Source organism: Centropristis striata, chromosome 10 (assembly GCF_030273125.1).
Source record: "Centropristis striata isolate RG_2023a ecotype Rhode Island chromosome 10, C.striata_1.0, whole genome shotgun sequence".
NCBI classification, from domain to species: Eukaryota; Metazoa; Chordata; class Actinopteri; order Perciformes; family Serranidae; genus Centropristis; species Centropristis striata.
The window spans coordinates 3,585,733-3,603,142 of record NC_081526.1 but is presented as its reverse complement, the minus strand read 5'-3'; the positions used below and the strand labels follow the sequence as shown (position 1 = coordinate 3,603,142).

The following is a 17,410-nucleotide window of genomic DNA, read 5'->3' as shown; positions in this document are numbered from 1 at the left end:
GTAGCTTATATCAAGAAAAGTTCACCAGTTTTTAGTCTGACTTTGCTGGTTATGCATATCATTATGTCAAGATGATGGCTCTAGCATTTAGTTGTTATTAATGCAAGAATATTTTTCAACATATTGAGAAAATAGCTCATGTGTATTTCATTAGAATCAAGAAAAATGCACTTTTTATTAGCTAGAATACACAAATTTTAAGGTATTTGTGGTTTCATTGAGATTAGATATTTTTAGTTGCTTTGGAAAGTCTTGGGAAGACAAATTTTCTAGTTCGATTGGCAGATAATTTAGCTATATTTAAGCAAAACACACCTCATTTTTGTACTTTTTCTCCTTGTTTTTAAGAGCTGACTTTCTGCAGTGAAAATGGAAAATGCAAAAACAAAAAAAGCTGACAGTTGGAGGTGATGTGGTGCAGCTGGAGGCTTCAGCTGTGTGACAGACCTGTGGGTCTCCTTCTGGGGCAGGAGTGGTGCTGGGTGGGCCGGGTCGGGCGGGCGGCTGGTTTCATCACGGTCCTCTTGGACGGGGATTGACTCTGATTCTCCATTTTTTTGGTGAGCTCGCCCTTCCTTATCACAGCTAGCAGAGGAAACGTGAAACCATTGACACAACAAAAAGCAGAGACAGATGCTGAACCGTGTTAAAAATGACGAAAGCTGCAGGATAAAAAACCCCAAAGAAAACTCTTTTGAGTTGTTGAACTAAACTAAAAACAGCTGACTCACACCACCGTGTCAGTGAGTTATTATGAGGCTGCACAGTTTTTGACACAAACAGCTGTAAAGGTAAGCAACAAATCACAAGATGCTGTTTTTCAGAGAATTTAGAACAGCAGAGAGCCCCATTTAGGCTCTTGTCCAGCTTTAAATGGCTTTACTCCAATAATAATCATTCTATAACAACCAGTAGTCTTTAACTAACCACATTTGTACATTAATAAACTGTGACTTCTATAGGAACAGAGATTAACATTTTGAAAGGAAAACTAAACGATGAGAACCTTTTTTCTTCTTGACTTCCTCTCTGGGGATGTAGACCGGTTCCTTGCGGACCGGTTTGCGTTCTGGTGTGGAGATCCGGCCTTTAGTCCGCCCTCCTTTGGCCTTTGGTTTGGCAGGCTTTTCCTGTTTCTCTGTCTTTTTCTGTTGTGTCTGCTTGTTCTGAGCCACCGCAGGGTGTTTGACTGGGCTGGACGACTTGGGCAAAGGCTCAATCTGTTCTGTCGCCATACTCTTATCATCATCTGCAAACAGGACATAAAACAACACAGAAAGACGGTGTTAATGTGTTTATGCAACATATTCTCATGAATGGGTTCATGTGATTCCTTAATGAAAACTTTTGGTGCACGATTCGTATGGTGGCCATCACTGTTTTAAACCGGTTTCTCATGTTCAATGAAATATTTGATTTCTGCAACTTTCTTGCCTTTACTGGACTACGGTGATCTGCTTTTCATGAATGCAACCAATCAGAGCCTTAAGTTGCTGGACTGTGTTTATCACTGTGCTCTGAGTTTCATTACTGGTTTGGGAAATCACACACATCAATGTACTCTGTATGCCACGGCTAAAATGCCGCCTTTATATGTTCTCAGCCTCTCATTGGTTAGTTTTTATCTATAAATGTATTCTTGGGCTGTTTCCCTCATACCTGTGTGCATACATGTGTCCAAACCAAACTCAATGGTCTACCTCTTCCCTTGGTCAGTGTGACTGCTCTATGAATCTCGACTGAGGCTCCTTCACTGTTGTTATGATGCTGGATTTGTATTTAATTGTTTATGATAACTGTGTTTAAATGTTGTAACTTGCCTCTTTTTATGCTGCTTTCTTGGACAGGTCTCTCTTGGAAAAGAGATTTATTTTTATTTTTATCTCAGACAGACTTTTACCTGGTTAAATAAAGGATGTATATATATATATATATATATATAAGATAAGAAAATGTGCTGCAAATAGACCACAACACAACAGAAGTGTTTCCAGAGGACACTTAAAAGTGATGCCCACGTCTGGACGAACTTGATATTACCACGTTATTTCAAGATAATTATAATTTCACGTTTTAAAGTTAAGGGCGATCGAAAGCATTTTAACGTTAGCAGGTGATCGACAGCATTTTAACGTTAGCAGGTGATCGACAGCATTTTAACGTTAGCAGGCGATCGATAGCATTTTAATGTTAGCAGGCGATCAACAGCATTTTAACGTTAGCAGGCATTCGATAGCATTTTAACGTTAGCCGGCGATCGATAGCGTGCTAGCGTTAGCATGCTAGTGTTAGCGTGCTAGTGTGAGCGTGCTAGCGAGACCAAGATCAACTGGGTGCTGTTGAGAGAGACCGACTAAAACATGTATCATTCATTTATTTTATTTGTTTTTAATGTGATTGATAGAGGCAAGCAGGCTAACGCTACATATCACATTATAACATGAAAATATCATTATCATGAAATAATGTGATGATTTCACGTTCCTGTTTTATTTATTTTATTGTCTCTTGTTCTGTTTGTTTATGTACAGCACTTTGTTGCGGCTGTTGTTGTTTTAAAGTGCTTTACAAATAAAGTTGAGTTGAGTTAAAGTTGAGTTAAACCGTTATAACATGAAATTATAATTATATTGCAATAACACGATAATATCAAGCGTGTCCAGATGTGTGCATCACTTTTAAGTGTCCTCTGGAAACACTTCTGTTGTGTTGTGGTCTTTGCAGCGTTTTCTAAACGTGTTTTCAAATTGATAAAGTTCTCAATTTGCTCCTTTTTTGTGTATTTGCATGTGTTTTCTTATGTTGCAGCACTGTGAGCTCTCAGGGCCACCGTAAAATAAATAAATAAAAGGAATAAAAAACCGTCAATGGCGTCTCACCTTGCGTGTCGACCCAGGAGCTGTCCAGGATGGAGTCGTCCATCGTGGTTTCATCTCTATCGTAGCTTTCTGTCTGTCCTTCGGTTTCTACGGTTTGAGCCTCCTTCTCGGGGGAGGCGGGGGTCTCAGGAACATCTACCACCTCCTCTAGACTAGCCGCCTCCATGTCCGCCTCCTGGGCCAACTCCACAGACTCCTCCTCCTCCTCTTCCTCCTCCTTCTCGGCAGCGACACAAAGAGCTTCGGGCGGAGCGGAGAAACGGACGCTGTGTCCCGGCTCGTCGGCCTCGTCGATGGTCTGAACCACGGTGATGAAGTCGTCTTCTACTGTCACGACTGACTCGATGGCGGCTCGAGTCTCTGGGATCTCCTTCACCACCGACGCTCCTGCCACTGCCTTCTCCAACTCCTCTTCCTCACCTCCTTCTTTACCCTTTTCAGCCTCTTTCTCCTTTTTGTCCATCTCTGCCACTTTCTCCTTCTCTTCCTTCTCTTTCAGTTCCCTTTCCATCTTCTCTTTCTCCTCCTTCTCCCTTAGTTCCTTCTCTATCTTTTCTTTCTCCTCCTTCTCTCTTAGTTCCTTCTCTATCTTTTCTTTCTCCTCCTTCTCTCTCAGCTCCTTCTCCTCCTTCTCTCTCAGCTCCTTCTCTATTCTTTCCTTTTCCTCCCTTTCTTTCTTCTCTTTCTCTTTCCTCTCTATCTCCTCTTTCTCTTTCCTTTCTCTCTCCTCTTGCTCCGCCTTTTCCCTCTCTTCTCTTTCCTTCTTCTCCCTTTCCTCTTTCTCTTTCCTCTCTCGCTCCTCTTTCTCCTTCTTCTCTTTCATCTCCAACTCTTGCTGTTCTTTCTCCTTCCTTTCTTTCTCCTCCCTCAGTAGCCTCTCCGCCTCTTCTTTCTCTCTCCTCTCCTTCTCTTCTTTCTCTTTCACTTCCCTTTCTTTCTTCTCTTTCTCTTCCCTTTCTTTCCTCTCCGCCTCTTCTTTCTCTTCTTTCATTTTCTTCTCGGCTGCTTCCTTCTCTTGCTCTTCCCTCATTTTCCTTTCGGCCTCCTCTCTCTCTCGGTTAATTCCTAACACGGGTGATGGCGTTCTTTTCGGGGAGCCGTAAACTTCTCTTTGTTTGAGTTTTGACGGTGAGAGCACCGGAGAGAGCAACTTGTCATCGTCAATGTTGCTGTCAATGGACGAAGCAGGAGAAGTCTTGACCGGCCTTGCAATCCGGTCTTTGGCCACTCCGGTCAACTGGTAAACATCTTCGGCATCTATTTCCTCGTAGGCCTCCTGGTGGACCAGCTTCACTTTCTCCCTCAGCTCCTGCAGCTCCCTCTCCTCCTCCATGCTCAGAGGCCTGTCCTCCATCTCCAGTTTGCGGATCTGCCTCTCGTAGTCGGCGATCTCGGTCTCCGACGCCGAGCCTTCGCCACTGGCCTGGCGTTCGGTCTCACTCCCGGACCTCCAGCCTTCTTCTAGAGTCACAGTAACTGTTGGAGTCACGAAGGACTCGCTCGGCTGAGCAGGAGGCATCTCGCTTGCAGATGTTTTCAACGGTTCATCTGCAACCTTCTTCTTTTCCTCAGCTGAATCTTTTCTCTCGACTTGCTTCTGGTCTTTCTCTTCCACCTTGTCTTTCTCAGCAGCTCCTTTCTCAGCTGGCTGGCTCTTGTCGTCCATGGATGTATCTCGGACTGCTAGCTTCCTAGCTTGCTCAGCCACTTTCTCTTCCAAGACGGAGTGGGTGAAGGACTGTACAGGTGCACTAGTAGGGCTGAAAACATCTGCAGGTGACGGCATGGGCCCCGAATACTCACTAAACACACAATAGCCCATCTCTTCCAGCTGGCTGTCGCTCTTCCTGGGGCTTAGTTCCCCTGAAACTAGGCTAGCAAGAGGGTCATCCGCGAATGCAGGAATATCAGCCTGGATTGACTTTCTCCTGGTGATTTCTGGGTCGTTGTTTTCTGACGCCAGTCTGGATCGGGTACCGGCGAGGTCCAGCATCTCGGGCAAGTCCTGCGCCATCACTGTGCCGTTTTTATAGGCGGTCTTAAGGGGCTGTGGCGATTCTGGAGAGTCCGGTTCAGGACTGGGTTTGGAAACAGATTCGGTGGTCCTCGGAGGAGATGAGGAATCTGAAGTAACGGAGGCTGCGGTCTCCAGGATCAGCGGAGGAAAGGCTGGAGGCTTATCCGTGGAGGGTGTCGTGACCGGGAGGTAGTCGGCCGACTCGTCTAGACTTCCACTAGTGTAGGACATGATATCTGTAGCCAGCGGGGAGAAGTTCCTAGGTCTGCCTTGGCCACTTGGATCTACTGCTCCAATGGTGATGTTGAGTGAGTAGCTCCTCTGCTCTAAGGCCAGTTTACCCGGAGAAAGCCTGCATTCGTTACTCCTGTCTGGAACCGTGAACACCTTAGTGTCTTCTGCTTTACTTTCTTTAGTTTCCGGTTTATCCTGAACTTCCGCCAGTGTGCTGTAGCTGATCTCTACTGGGGGTCCGGCTTCTTCTTTACTCTTCTCCTCGCCAGATCTGCTCAGTTCGTAATAACCCTCGCCCTTACATTGGGGAGCCTCCTCAACCTCCATAGCTGAGGTTTCAAAATATGCCGACATGCCAGAACGGTCTCTAGCGTCCGTCGTCGAGTCGCCTCCTCCTTGGACTTTGTCTCCTGGTATTGAGAAATCAGCCGGCGATCCGATGCTGCTGATCTCCACCACCTCCACTGATGGCTGTTTCTCCGACACTGTGATCGGCTCTCCGTACGTAGGCTGAAGTGTGAATGATCTGGCTGATTCTTTGGCTTGGTTTTGGACATTCGGCGGTACAAAGGATGGCATATCCATGGTGGGGCTCTCCGGTACGACTCGTTCCCCAGCAAAGAACCCTTGCATCTGGGGCTCAAAAAACTCCTCGGGGCGTTTCTCCGATCCGATGCTGTCTGGGCTCATGGAACCACTTTTCTCGCTGCCCTGCTTGTCTGAGTCCATCTTCGAGGCTGAAAGGACATCTGTAAGTTGGCTGCTTTGATCAACATAGACAAGAAAATGCTTTTTGCATGCTGCGAGTGAGATATTTTTTTAAGCCAGGGACTGGGAAAGCCGTTGTCACAGACACAGGCAAAGCTCTCCTCGGAAAACTTACAGCACAATGATACGGCCATCACTGAAGAAGAACGGCGAGATTATGGCGTCCACCAAGTCACAGATGGATGACAATATGGCATGGTATGTGACGGAACCGGCATGAGGCAACTGTGATGCTGATTTATGGGAAACAAGCAATAATAGATGGGATGGAAATCCATGCAACTCTTCAAAAACATCAGATACAACAAGAATACACTGTAAAAAATGTCCCGTTGTTTTTGCAGAAAAAAACTTGCAGCTGTGGTTTCCAGAATATTTCCGTAAAAAATACAGCACATATGTCAACATCTTTACAGAACAACTTGTACATTTTACTGGTATTCAGTGTACAATAAATAATAACTGAATGACTAAAAAAAGACACAAAATAACAGAAAAAAAATTAAATTACCTAAAAAAGACATAAAATGACCAAAAAAAGACACAAAATGACAAAAAAAAAGACACAAATTGACAGAAAAAATTAAATTACTTAAAAAAGACATAAAATTACCAAAAAAGACACAAAATTACAAAAAAGACAAAATGACCAAAAAAAGACACAAAATCACAAAAAGACACAAAATGACTGAAAAAAAAACACTAAATTACTTTAAAAAGACACAAAATGACCAAAAAAAGACACAGAACAACTTGTAAATTTTACATCCTAAAACTGTAGTAATTAAAAAAACAAAAAAACATTTTAAAGTTGTAAATTATACCATCCTTTACTGCTAATTTAACAGGATGATGCTGCTTTTATACTAATTATTTATGCAAAATTGACATGCAGATTTTGCTTATTGTATACTGAATACCAGTAAAATGTACAAGTTGTTCTGTAAAGTTATTTACATTTGTACTATATTTTTTTGAAGAATTATTCTGGTAACCACAGCTGACATTTTTTTTCCTGTAAAAGCAACAGAATTTTTTTTACAGTGTAGCATTTCTGTCATTCTTTGCAAGCACAATTACATTTTATCCGTTCAAATCTATCACATAGTTTAATTTACTTCAAATTAATTTTGGCTCTTGATGTCATAAATGCAGCAATTCAAATAAAATGACAAAATCATAAATTAAGTTGCGAAATTACAGTTATTTTAGTAGGAGAACATTTTGTTCTTTCCATCTTGCTTTAATTTCCTTTTCCTATTCACATATTTTAAATCAGTTTTAGTCACCAATTTCACATTTAAAGTGAAAATATATTATGGAACAAGTGCATGAGACACATACAACTTGAATTCTACGTGCTAATTTTTCAATTAATGACAGAAGATAAACATTTAATGACAGAGAAATGCCATTCGCTGTCACTAACGGTGACAAAAACAAATGGAATATTGCTGATATGCATTTGATGACACACCACACTTAACATAAGACAGCCAACACAAAATCCCCTGCAAATCATGTACACATGTTTAAAAAGTATGATTCATGGTTACAGAAAGTGCATAGCACTGGCATACCAGCACCAAGCCACGAGTAAACACAACGGGAGACCTGGAAGCTTATAGCCGGTGAAAAACAAAAAGCACTGTTACGATCAGCAACACTTCACTTCATCATACCAATACGAAACGGCCGGCCCCGTAAAAAACCAAAGCAGGGAAAAGAAAAGACAAGCGCAAGGATAGCACACAAGAACACCTGGTCGAGTTAACCCTCTGGAGTCCACGAACGCTCCGGAGCTCGACTTCTTCATGACATCACAATGTAACAACGTTCAGCAGCATGTTTCCCTGCAGGCAGCTGAACTCTAAAGTTTTGGCTTTTCCACAAGTTTCCATGTCCAATTTAGTGCGTCAACTCTTTTTCAGCAAAGGCAAAAATCACCTTGACCAAGTGTAACAAGACACATTAACGAGAAAAAAGTGATGAATTTATGGGGAAAAGTGACAAATCTACACGAAAAGGTGACAAATTTACAAGAAAAAGTGACAAATTTACAAGAAAAGGTGACAAATTTACAAGAAAAAATGAATGACAAATTTACAAGAAAAAATGACAAATTTATGGGAAAAAGTGACAAATCTACTAGAAAAGGTGACAAATTTACAAGAAAAAGTGACGAATTTATGGGGAAAAAGTTACAAATTTACAAGAAAAAGTGACAAATTTATGGGGAAAAAGTTACAAAGCTACTAGAAAAAGTTACAAATTAACAAGAAAAAAGTGACAAATTTACAAGGAAAAGTGATGAATTTAGAAGAAAAATGTGACAAATTTGCGGGAAAAAAAGTGACAAATTTACAAGAAAAAGTGACAAATTTACAAGAAAAAGTGACAAATTTACAAGGAAAAGTGACGAATTTAGAAGAAAAATGTGACAAATTTGCGGGGAAAAAAGTGACAAATTTACAAGAAAAAGTGACAAATTTACAAGAAAAAAGTGACAAATTTACAAGAAAAAGTGACAAATTAACGAGTCATGCAGAGAATTTTCAAAATTTCAACAACAAAAAATACAAAAAACGCAGATAAAACAACAAAAAACGCAGATTAAAAACGCACAAAAAATACAAAAAACACACCCAAAAATCACACAAGAAAACAGTAAACACAAAAGATTGCATTAAAAATCTTGAAACGCACACTACAAAATCTGAAAAATCACTGCAAAAAAAAGTAAAATTATGTTACTACACTAGATCGTGGTCATTTTTTGTTTAACCTTTGCTGAAAAAGACTTGACGCACTAAATTGGACATGGAAAATTCTGTAAAAGCCAAAACTTTAGAGTTCAGCTGACATCAGAGCTCCATGCAATTCATTTTTTTTACATCATGACGTCATAAAGAAGTCGTGCTGCGGCGCTTTCATTGACTCCAGAGGGTTAAAAAAAAAAGAATGTGACTCTTTTCACCGACAAGCCTGTGTTGCCTTGCAGCCACAGCAGAGCGCAGGGAGGATTACTTGCCATTCCACCTGAGTTATAATGCTACAAAGTGCTTATGAGGTTCCTGTTTCTACACATCTGGGGTAATGCAGTAACATGCAGGCAGGGAGAGCAGAGGGCAGGACACACCTGTGTCAGGGCTCTCCTCACCCTCTGCTTCATCCTCCTCCTCCTCCTCCTCCTCTTCCTCCTCCTCCTCTCCCTCCATAGAGCTCCCTGCAGCAGCACTAGCTGCTCCAGCCGGCTCCAGGTCTACTTCCTGGGCCTGGTCTAGGGCCTCTGCCTGCTCTAAAGGCTCAGCTGTGGGGCTGTCCAGCTCGGGCTCTTCCCCGCTCCACTGCTGCTCATCAAGAGCTGCCTCCTCCTCCTCCTCCTCATCATCATCCTCCTCCTCATCCTCTTCCACCTCCTCCTCCTCGTATTCAGCTGTAAGAGCCTCCATGGTCTCTTCTTCTCAAAAACAAGGTGAGAGGGGGACACATTAAGACTACAGGCAACACAGACTTGGGTTATGTGAGAACACAACTTATGATGGGACACTTTCAGCTCCAGTGTATGTCTGTTCACACATACATTACACATATAGTACAGTAGAGGGTTTGTAGTGTGTGTGTAGGTGGTTTTCATTGTGTTTCTATGCTTTTTTTTATTTTGGTGTACGATTTTTAAATAGATCTCCATCTTTGCACCAATACCTCATGGAAGTAGATCAATCCAATACAGGTCTTGGATAGTGTGTTACTGATTTTCTTAGCAATGTTTTTAAACTGTATTTGTATGTATGTATGTATGTATATATATATATATATATATATACACTACCGGTTTCCAGTTTTTTATTGAAATTCAAGCAGTTCAAGTCAAATGAACAGCTTGAAAGGGTCCAAAGGTAAGTGGTGAACTGCCAGAGGTAAATAAAAAAAGGTTAGCTTAACCAAAACTGAAAGATAATGTACATTTCATAATTATACAAGTAGGCCTTTTTCAGGGAACAAGAAATGGGTTAACAACTTAACTCTATGGAGTCTTGGGCTATTTTGTTCATTTTTTAATTCTTTTCATGTCTTTATAAGTCATTTTGTGTCTTTTGGTGTCTTTTTTTGTCATTTTGTGTCTTTTTTTTGTCATTTTGTGTCTTTTTTTAGTCCTTTAGCTCAACATAAAATGTGATTTTGAATCTTTTTTTTTATTTTCAAAACACTATCATGCTCAATAAAGAATTTTAAATGTGCATTAATTTCAGAGTAGACTGAGACATTAAACTGCATCATTTTCAATTAAATTCTGGAAAAGTTGGTGTGTTCTAAAACTTTTAACCAGTAGTGTATATGTATATTATTTATTTATTTCTCACATCAGCATAATCCTGTTACATTTACACTTTTGGAAGTGAACTTAAAACCTGCACTTTGGGTGAACTTCCACCCAAATCCAAATCCCTAACTACTTCTGTTGTATGGCAATTAAAGTATTGAATCTTGAATCTTGAATCTTGAATCTTGTGTACCCAGAATTAGGGCTGGGCGATATCAACTGTATATATATATATATATATATATATATATATATACATATATATATATATATATAATCATATGTTTTGTTTTTTAAGCTTTACTGTGATTTGCCTTTTCTACTATTATGTGTAAATTTAACAAGTAAAGGAACGGATCTCAAAATGCATTAAAAGCTCAAATAGGTCGAAAGCAAGTTGAAATGTATGCATTAATAAATCTTTAATTTGTTTTTGTTCGTTTGTTTTATAGAAAAATAGGTAAAAGAAAAAAAGTCTCACTTTGAGAAATTGAAGTACTTGAGAACGCTAAGTCGTACGTGGTCAAACTTCCCCATAGGAATCTATGTTAGGGTTTGGTAAGGGGATAAAAACCACTCCAAAGTGAGACTTAGGTTAGGGTTAGGCTTTAAAAGATTGCAATATTTTGTCTTACTTACAATATATTGCATCCAAACCCTGTATCATGATATGTATCATATTGTCATACTCTTACAATACACAGTTCACAGTCATCGGCATAGTCTTTACATCTCTTTTTTGTCATTTATTTATTGAACAAATGCATACATTTAAATAAAGATGAAAGACAAATCCATTTAGAGATTGAGCAATACTTTTTCTTAACTTAAGTTAACTTCTATCAGGGTAAGCTTTTGGGGAAAGGTCAGAGGTATAATAATGTTATTGTCTGCTGCTGAAGCTGCCCAGTCAAGGGATTTATTTTGATGGATGGACAATATAACAGGCTGTGTTTGGTGTAAACACACTGAGGTCCTCGGTTCCCTTTAAACTGCCTCTATCTTGTTTTTAAAGACAATAAAAGTGGACGGTTGTTTGCAGGTGTACGTGCCACAGTGCAGCTGTGGAAGATGTTTGGTGGGGAGGAATCTGTGCAATCATGCACCGTATCTCAGAGATAGTTATGAAAACCATGTGGACTTCATGTCCCAGCAGTAAACCCACTTATGAGAGCTGTGGTGCATTGTGTCCATTGAGTGAATCACAATTAAAACACAATTGTGCCGGTTTAGAGACATTAATTACTGCGATGTGTTGGACTTAACGGCATGGCAACCACAGGTAGCGATGGTTTTTTGGGGGTGAAATAAATGAGGAAAAAATGAAATAAATATGACTGTTAAACAAGTATGAAAATTGCTCAGATCACAAAGACACACGAACACACACAGAGGGACAGACGAAGAGACGGACTGACGGACGACGGACGGAGAGACGGGAGGACGGGAGGGATGGAAGGAGGTCAAATCACAGAAAGGAGAGAAAATTTGTGTTAAAAAAGAGAAAGGAGAGAAAAAGAGTGAGAGAGAGAGAGAGGGATGGAAGGGAGGGGAATGAGGGCAAAGAGGAACCATGCGTGGTTCACCTTCAATCTGTCTAAAGGCCACAGCAGCCTGCCCAGTGGGCCGAGAGCCCGAGTGGGTCCACTCTGGGCTGAACAATGGGTGCTCATAGTACTCCTCGTCGGAGTGGTACGGGTCGTCTTCAGGCACGGAAACTGAGATGGAGGGGGCGAGGAACTTGCACCTCTCCCGAGAATTTTGGAAGCGACGGAGAGGGCCCGCCTCCTCCTCATCCCCTACATCTACAAACAAGACAGACACAAGGAGAAGAACTGCAGGGAAATCTGGACACACAGACTGAAAGAGAGAGAGAGAGAGAGAGAGAGAGAGAGCCAAGAGGAGGAAAATATAGAGGAGGAGGAAGACGGAAACAATAAAAAAAAAGGATACAAACCAAAGAATGTCCATCTTAACCCATTGAAGCCTGGAAAGCATTTACGTCGTTTTGTAGTATTTGTATAAGCTCTCAAATACTTTTTGAATTTAATTTCTATCTGCTACAGAGGCTGAAAATTCTATTATTTAGTAAAAGCGTTGACACTTCTGTTGAATTTCCAGAAAAACTTCAGGTTTTAGGGGGTCATTTTAAAATCGCCCAGAGGTTTAGGCGTTTTAGGCCTCAATGGGTTAAAAGTGATTTGACATAATAGTGAGTCTTCTCATCTAGTTTTTTCTTTGAAAAGTTGCAGTTTACATCCATGCATGTCCAGGCTGTCAATATAATGCTTTAAATATTGTTGCTGCTGTAAAGGAGCAACAAATTCTACAACTTGGTTGCTTCACACAGATCTTTAACCCGTCAGTCACCACAGGTTCAGGTGTTTTTGCAGAATATTTTGATACAGTTGACATTTGACCTTAAATCTAAAATGTCATCACTCCACAATTGTATCCTGAAATTTTGTCAAAATTAGTTTATGTATTCTTGAGTTAAATATAAAATAACACAGTGTCCCATTCACAAGAATGGGACAGGCAACCTGTCTAGATTAAAAAAAAAAAAAGATATGTCTAATATCCAAGTTATCTACACCATTTAAATTTGCTTTGTCTATTAATTATAAGGGCCACGGGGCAATCGCACGGAGCACTACTGTTATACTGTGGATTTTTTCTTCTTCCTCTTCCGGACACAATTTCGTCCCGCTACTAGTCCTACAAGTTGAAGAGTTGTAGGACAAACGTGCGGTTTGATCGGGATCGGTGTGCTATTACTTTTCTCTACGGACGTAAGTTGCGAAAAACTGCCAGAAATTTTGCATTGAAGTGAATGGGACGGCCGACAAAAAATGCGCGGAAAAGAACAATAATTGGAGATTTTTAAACGTCTACTTCTCCGGCATAATTTCACCTAGAGACTCCATTTAAACTTTAAACAGTAGACACAAGTCTTGTGTATCGGTGTATTAATCCACGTTTCGATAGGTCATATAGTTTTTTATCAATCCCTGTTCAATGACCATGATCATTTTTGGAGAAATTCTGAGATTATAATGGGTGTGTATTGCACGGAATGTTCGTGTCACAGTGTGTGACATCATCGCCAGAGTGTAGAGGGAGAGAAGAAATATTCAAAAAATAAATTTGAAAACTGCGCTCCAGGCCGCAAATTCCACTCGTAGGAAACGTAGGAAAATTAGTCTTCTCCCTCACAATCCTCTGGTAAAGCTGTCAGAGTTATAGTTTGGGCGTAGGACGCACAGATGCACCACCAACACGCACCAACAGCCTCATTGGCTCCCATATTAAAAGTGCAGGAAGATTTTTGTAGAAAAGCATATTTAACAGTTTTTCAGATCGCTCTAACAAAGCCATTTCTTAATTTTTCTTCACAAAAAACATATGTAGCTGTTCAGGAAGAACTCAGGACGCTCAAAGTGAAGTCGGATCAATGATAGGTATTATGGTTTTGCCAAAAATGCTTTCTGTTCGAGGTCAGAAATTTCAGTCTGTCCACCTCTGGCTGCTGTCACTGTGTCGGAACATTCTACAGCGGCAGTTAATTCTGTTGGTTGCTCTGCTCTGATTGGTCTACCCCAAAGCCTTTGATGCTTTGATGTGGTTACAGTTACAGATACACACACACACACACACACACGCACACACACACACACACACACACAAACACACACATACACATTTTGAGGTTAAAGGTCATAGGTTGCTGTGTCAATAAATACTTGAAAAGGAATGCTTGTTGTAGGTGTGCTCCTTGTATTATAATACATTTTATTTGGAGGGGCCTTTCTTGGCACTCAAGGACACGTACAAAAATATATTATGTATATTATCTAGTATCATAACATTACTAGTATTAATAGTTATAAATCTCTGAAGAATCTCATCATAGTGTACACACACCGGCAGTAGCCCCCGTGGCCCTTTCAGAATTTCCCCAGAGGAAATTTTCTAGTTTTAAATTTAATTCTTGTTTTTTAATGCATTTTGGCATTAGTTGATAGGCAAAATTTTGTGTGAAAGTAAAACATTTTGTCGTGGAGGCATAGAATCTTAACATAGCAAATTAAATGTTTTAGTTGGACCATAACAACAAGTTTTATTTATTTATTTTTTTTGGCTTTGGTCGTCAGTTGGAATCTCTAGCTAAACTATTCATGACACCATCGGTGATAAACCATTCCAATGTTCTCCACTAAATAAATCCTCAAGTTATTTCTTAAGATGGACATTGTTTTGCAGTAAAAAGGAGATAAAGTTTGAGAAGAAAATAAAAGGCAGAGAACAGAGAGAGTCACCAGAGAGGGGGATGCTGGAAGAAGAAGACGAGGCTTGAATGAGAGAAACACGACACACAGGACGCTGACCAGGACAGACAGACAGACAGACAGACAGACAGACAGACAGACAGACAGACAGACAGACAGACAGACAGACAGACAGACAGGCAACTGAAAGGTGAGACAGCTTCGGGGGCCAGCCAGCCATACTTAGTTTTCATTAACTATAATAACCTTGGTGTGAACACAGCATCAGATCATGAAATAACTGAACCTTTCACTACCTACTAGCTTTGTTTCATGACCAATTATACAGCACCGAGAGAAACTAACTAAACCTCTTTAACACTCAACAACACAACACTGTCACACAGATCAGTTCTCTCACTGCTCATGAAACACAAAGTTACCACACTGAGCGTCTGTATCTGGTGCATGGCTGACCCTCCTACAGACTCTCTCCGTTATTAGCCAGACTGAACAAACATGGAGACACAGGCCAAGCAGGAAGCAGAAGAAAGATTCACACTGGACCACCATTGCTCGCAGGAAGCTGCACAAAAAACTCACTGCATGGTTTAAACTACAATTCAGAAAGACTCTCTCCAAACTCTTTCACAATGCTAACAGACAGAAAATACACAAAGGTGTTTAGTCTAAAAACCAGATCAAACAGTAAATCTGAGGGAAATGATCTTGCTGCATGGACAGATAATTTACCTTGACAAGATTTATTAAATTAAGATTATTAAATCTAGAAATAAGCATGTTGAACACTTAAAATAAGAAATTAACTCTTAAAACAAGACACAAAACACATTATCTAACACTCCTAAATCCAGCCAGTTCATCACAGCTGGCAGCTTTAATTCATCTTGTTTTAAGAGTTAATTTGATCATTGTTTCTTTTTGGAGTCTTTTTTGTTCATTTTGTGTCTTTTTTGACAATTTGTGTCTTTTTTTGTGGTCATTATATTTCTTTTTTGGTCATTTTGTGTCTTTTTTTTTTGTCAATTTGTGTCTTTTGAATGGTTATTATATGTCTTTTTTTGTAATTTTGTGTCTTTTATGATCATTTTGTGTCTTTTTTGGTCAATTTGTGTATTGTGTGTAAAATAAGAAATAACTCTAAAACAAGATAAATTATCTAACACTTCTAAATCTAAAGTTTTTTTTTATCTTGGTAAGAACCAAATAATCATCAGGTCACTCTGCTCGGGCCAGTTCATCACTGCTGGCAGCTTTAATTTATCTGGTTAAGTGTTCAACATGCTTATTTCTAGATTTAATAATCTTAATTTAATAAATCTTGTCAAGGTAAATTATCTGTCCATGCAGCAAGATCATTTCCCTCAGATTTACTGTTTTTATCTTGTTTTTAGACACACCTTTTGTGCAATGTATAATTGCATTTATAATTTTATAATGTCTAGCTAACACACACACACACACACGCATAAACACAAGCGCTGTGTATAGTTACGATTAAGAAAAAAAAAGCACACCAAAAGACGCGCCCCATTCGAGAAACTAGAGGGGCAAACACACAAAGAAACACATGTATTTGTACTTAAAAATAGATAAACACACATTCCCTTTCAAAATAAAAGCATTTACACGCACAGACTGCACAACTCAGACACAAAACATGCACATATTCCTGCACATGCACACTCAACAAGAGCATACACACACATTTGCTGACAGTCTTTCTCACTCTCACGCACACACGCACACGCACACACACACACACACACACACACACACACACACACACACACATCAAGGTTATTACAGTTAACGAAAACTAATGAAATGAATAAACTAGAATTGAAAAAACATTTTCGTTAACTGAAATAAAAATAAAAACGAGTTTTTAAAAAAACAATAACTAACTGAAATTGTATTTTGTGGTTACAAAACTAACTAAAACTAACTAAAATTATAGTGAAAATGTCCTTTGTTTTCGTCTTTTTTCATCCTGAGGCTGAGATGGATCAGACAAAGGAAATAAAGTCAACATTTATTGTGACTTTATTGAATCTGGCACCCAACAAATACCCCATTACAAAAAAACTAACACAAAAAAAGTGACACACTTACGAGAAAAAATTGACAAATTTACAACAAAAAATTGTCAAATTTGCAAGAAAAAAAGCGACAAAGTTACAAAAAAACTAAAACTAACACTGAAACTAATAAAAACTAAACTAAAACTAAGCATTTTCCAAAAAATAAAAACTAATTAAAACTAGTAAACTCACTCTATAAACTAATTAAAACTAACTGAATTTGAAAACAAAAATTGACAACGAAATTAAAACTAAAACTAATGAAAAATCAAAAACTATTATAACCTTGACACGCACGCACCCACACACACACACACACACACACACACACACACACACGCCACACACACACACACACACACACACACACACACACACACTCATGGTTAGGCTTTTGCTTCAGTCTAGCTTGAGGACAACTTCAAGTAACGTTTACAGAGCTAAAACTGACCTGTTGCCATAGTTACATACAAAAAACAACAAAAAAAACGTACAAAAAGCCTGACAGGACAATCACAAGTAAACACAACACCATGATTACAGTCGACGTGCCAAACAAAAGACATAATTCAACCCAAAAGACACACAACAACAACAAGAAGTTGGGGGGTTACCTAAATTGGCTGTCACATTAGTGTGTGAGGAGATGAAGTGTGGATGTTAGAAAGGGGAATAATGGAGGAGAGGATGATATGAAAACGGGTGCAACTTGTTCTAACAAGGTGGTGGATCATGCATGTGAGTGTTTCTGTCTTTTAGAGATAAAAAGTGATGACGATGACGATACAAACTGTATCTGTTCCAGGTGTGAGATG

At 39.6% G+C, this 17,410-nt stretch overlaps 1 protein-coding gene across 10 annotated transcripts in view; it reads right to left on the bottom strand.

The window, feature by feature from the left end:
* Positions 1-17,410, bottom strand: part of map2 (microtubule-associated protein 2) — a 165,080-nt gene that overhangs the window by 32,809 nt on the left and 114,861 nt on the right. For 7 of the 10 annotated variants that reach the window (XM_059342262.1, XM_059342259.1, XM_059342263.1 and 4 more), the window contains 5 exons: positions 11,809-12,027; positions 9,038-9,358; positions 2,880-5,867; positions 1,007-1,249; positions 448-585 (listed from right to left, as the gene is read on the bottom strand). In XM_059342262.1, coding sequence (XP_059198245.1) covers positions 448-585; positions 1,007-1,249; positions 2,880-5,867; positions 9,038-9,358; positions 11,809-12,027 — 3,909 coding nt within the window. The remainder of the gene's footprint in view (positions 1-447; positions 586-1,006; positions 1,250-2,879; positions 5,868-9,037; positions 9,359-11,808; positions 12,028-17,410) is intronic. The other 3 variants (XM_059342267.1, XM_059342269.1, XM_059342266.1) reach the window with 2 other exon arrangements.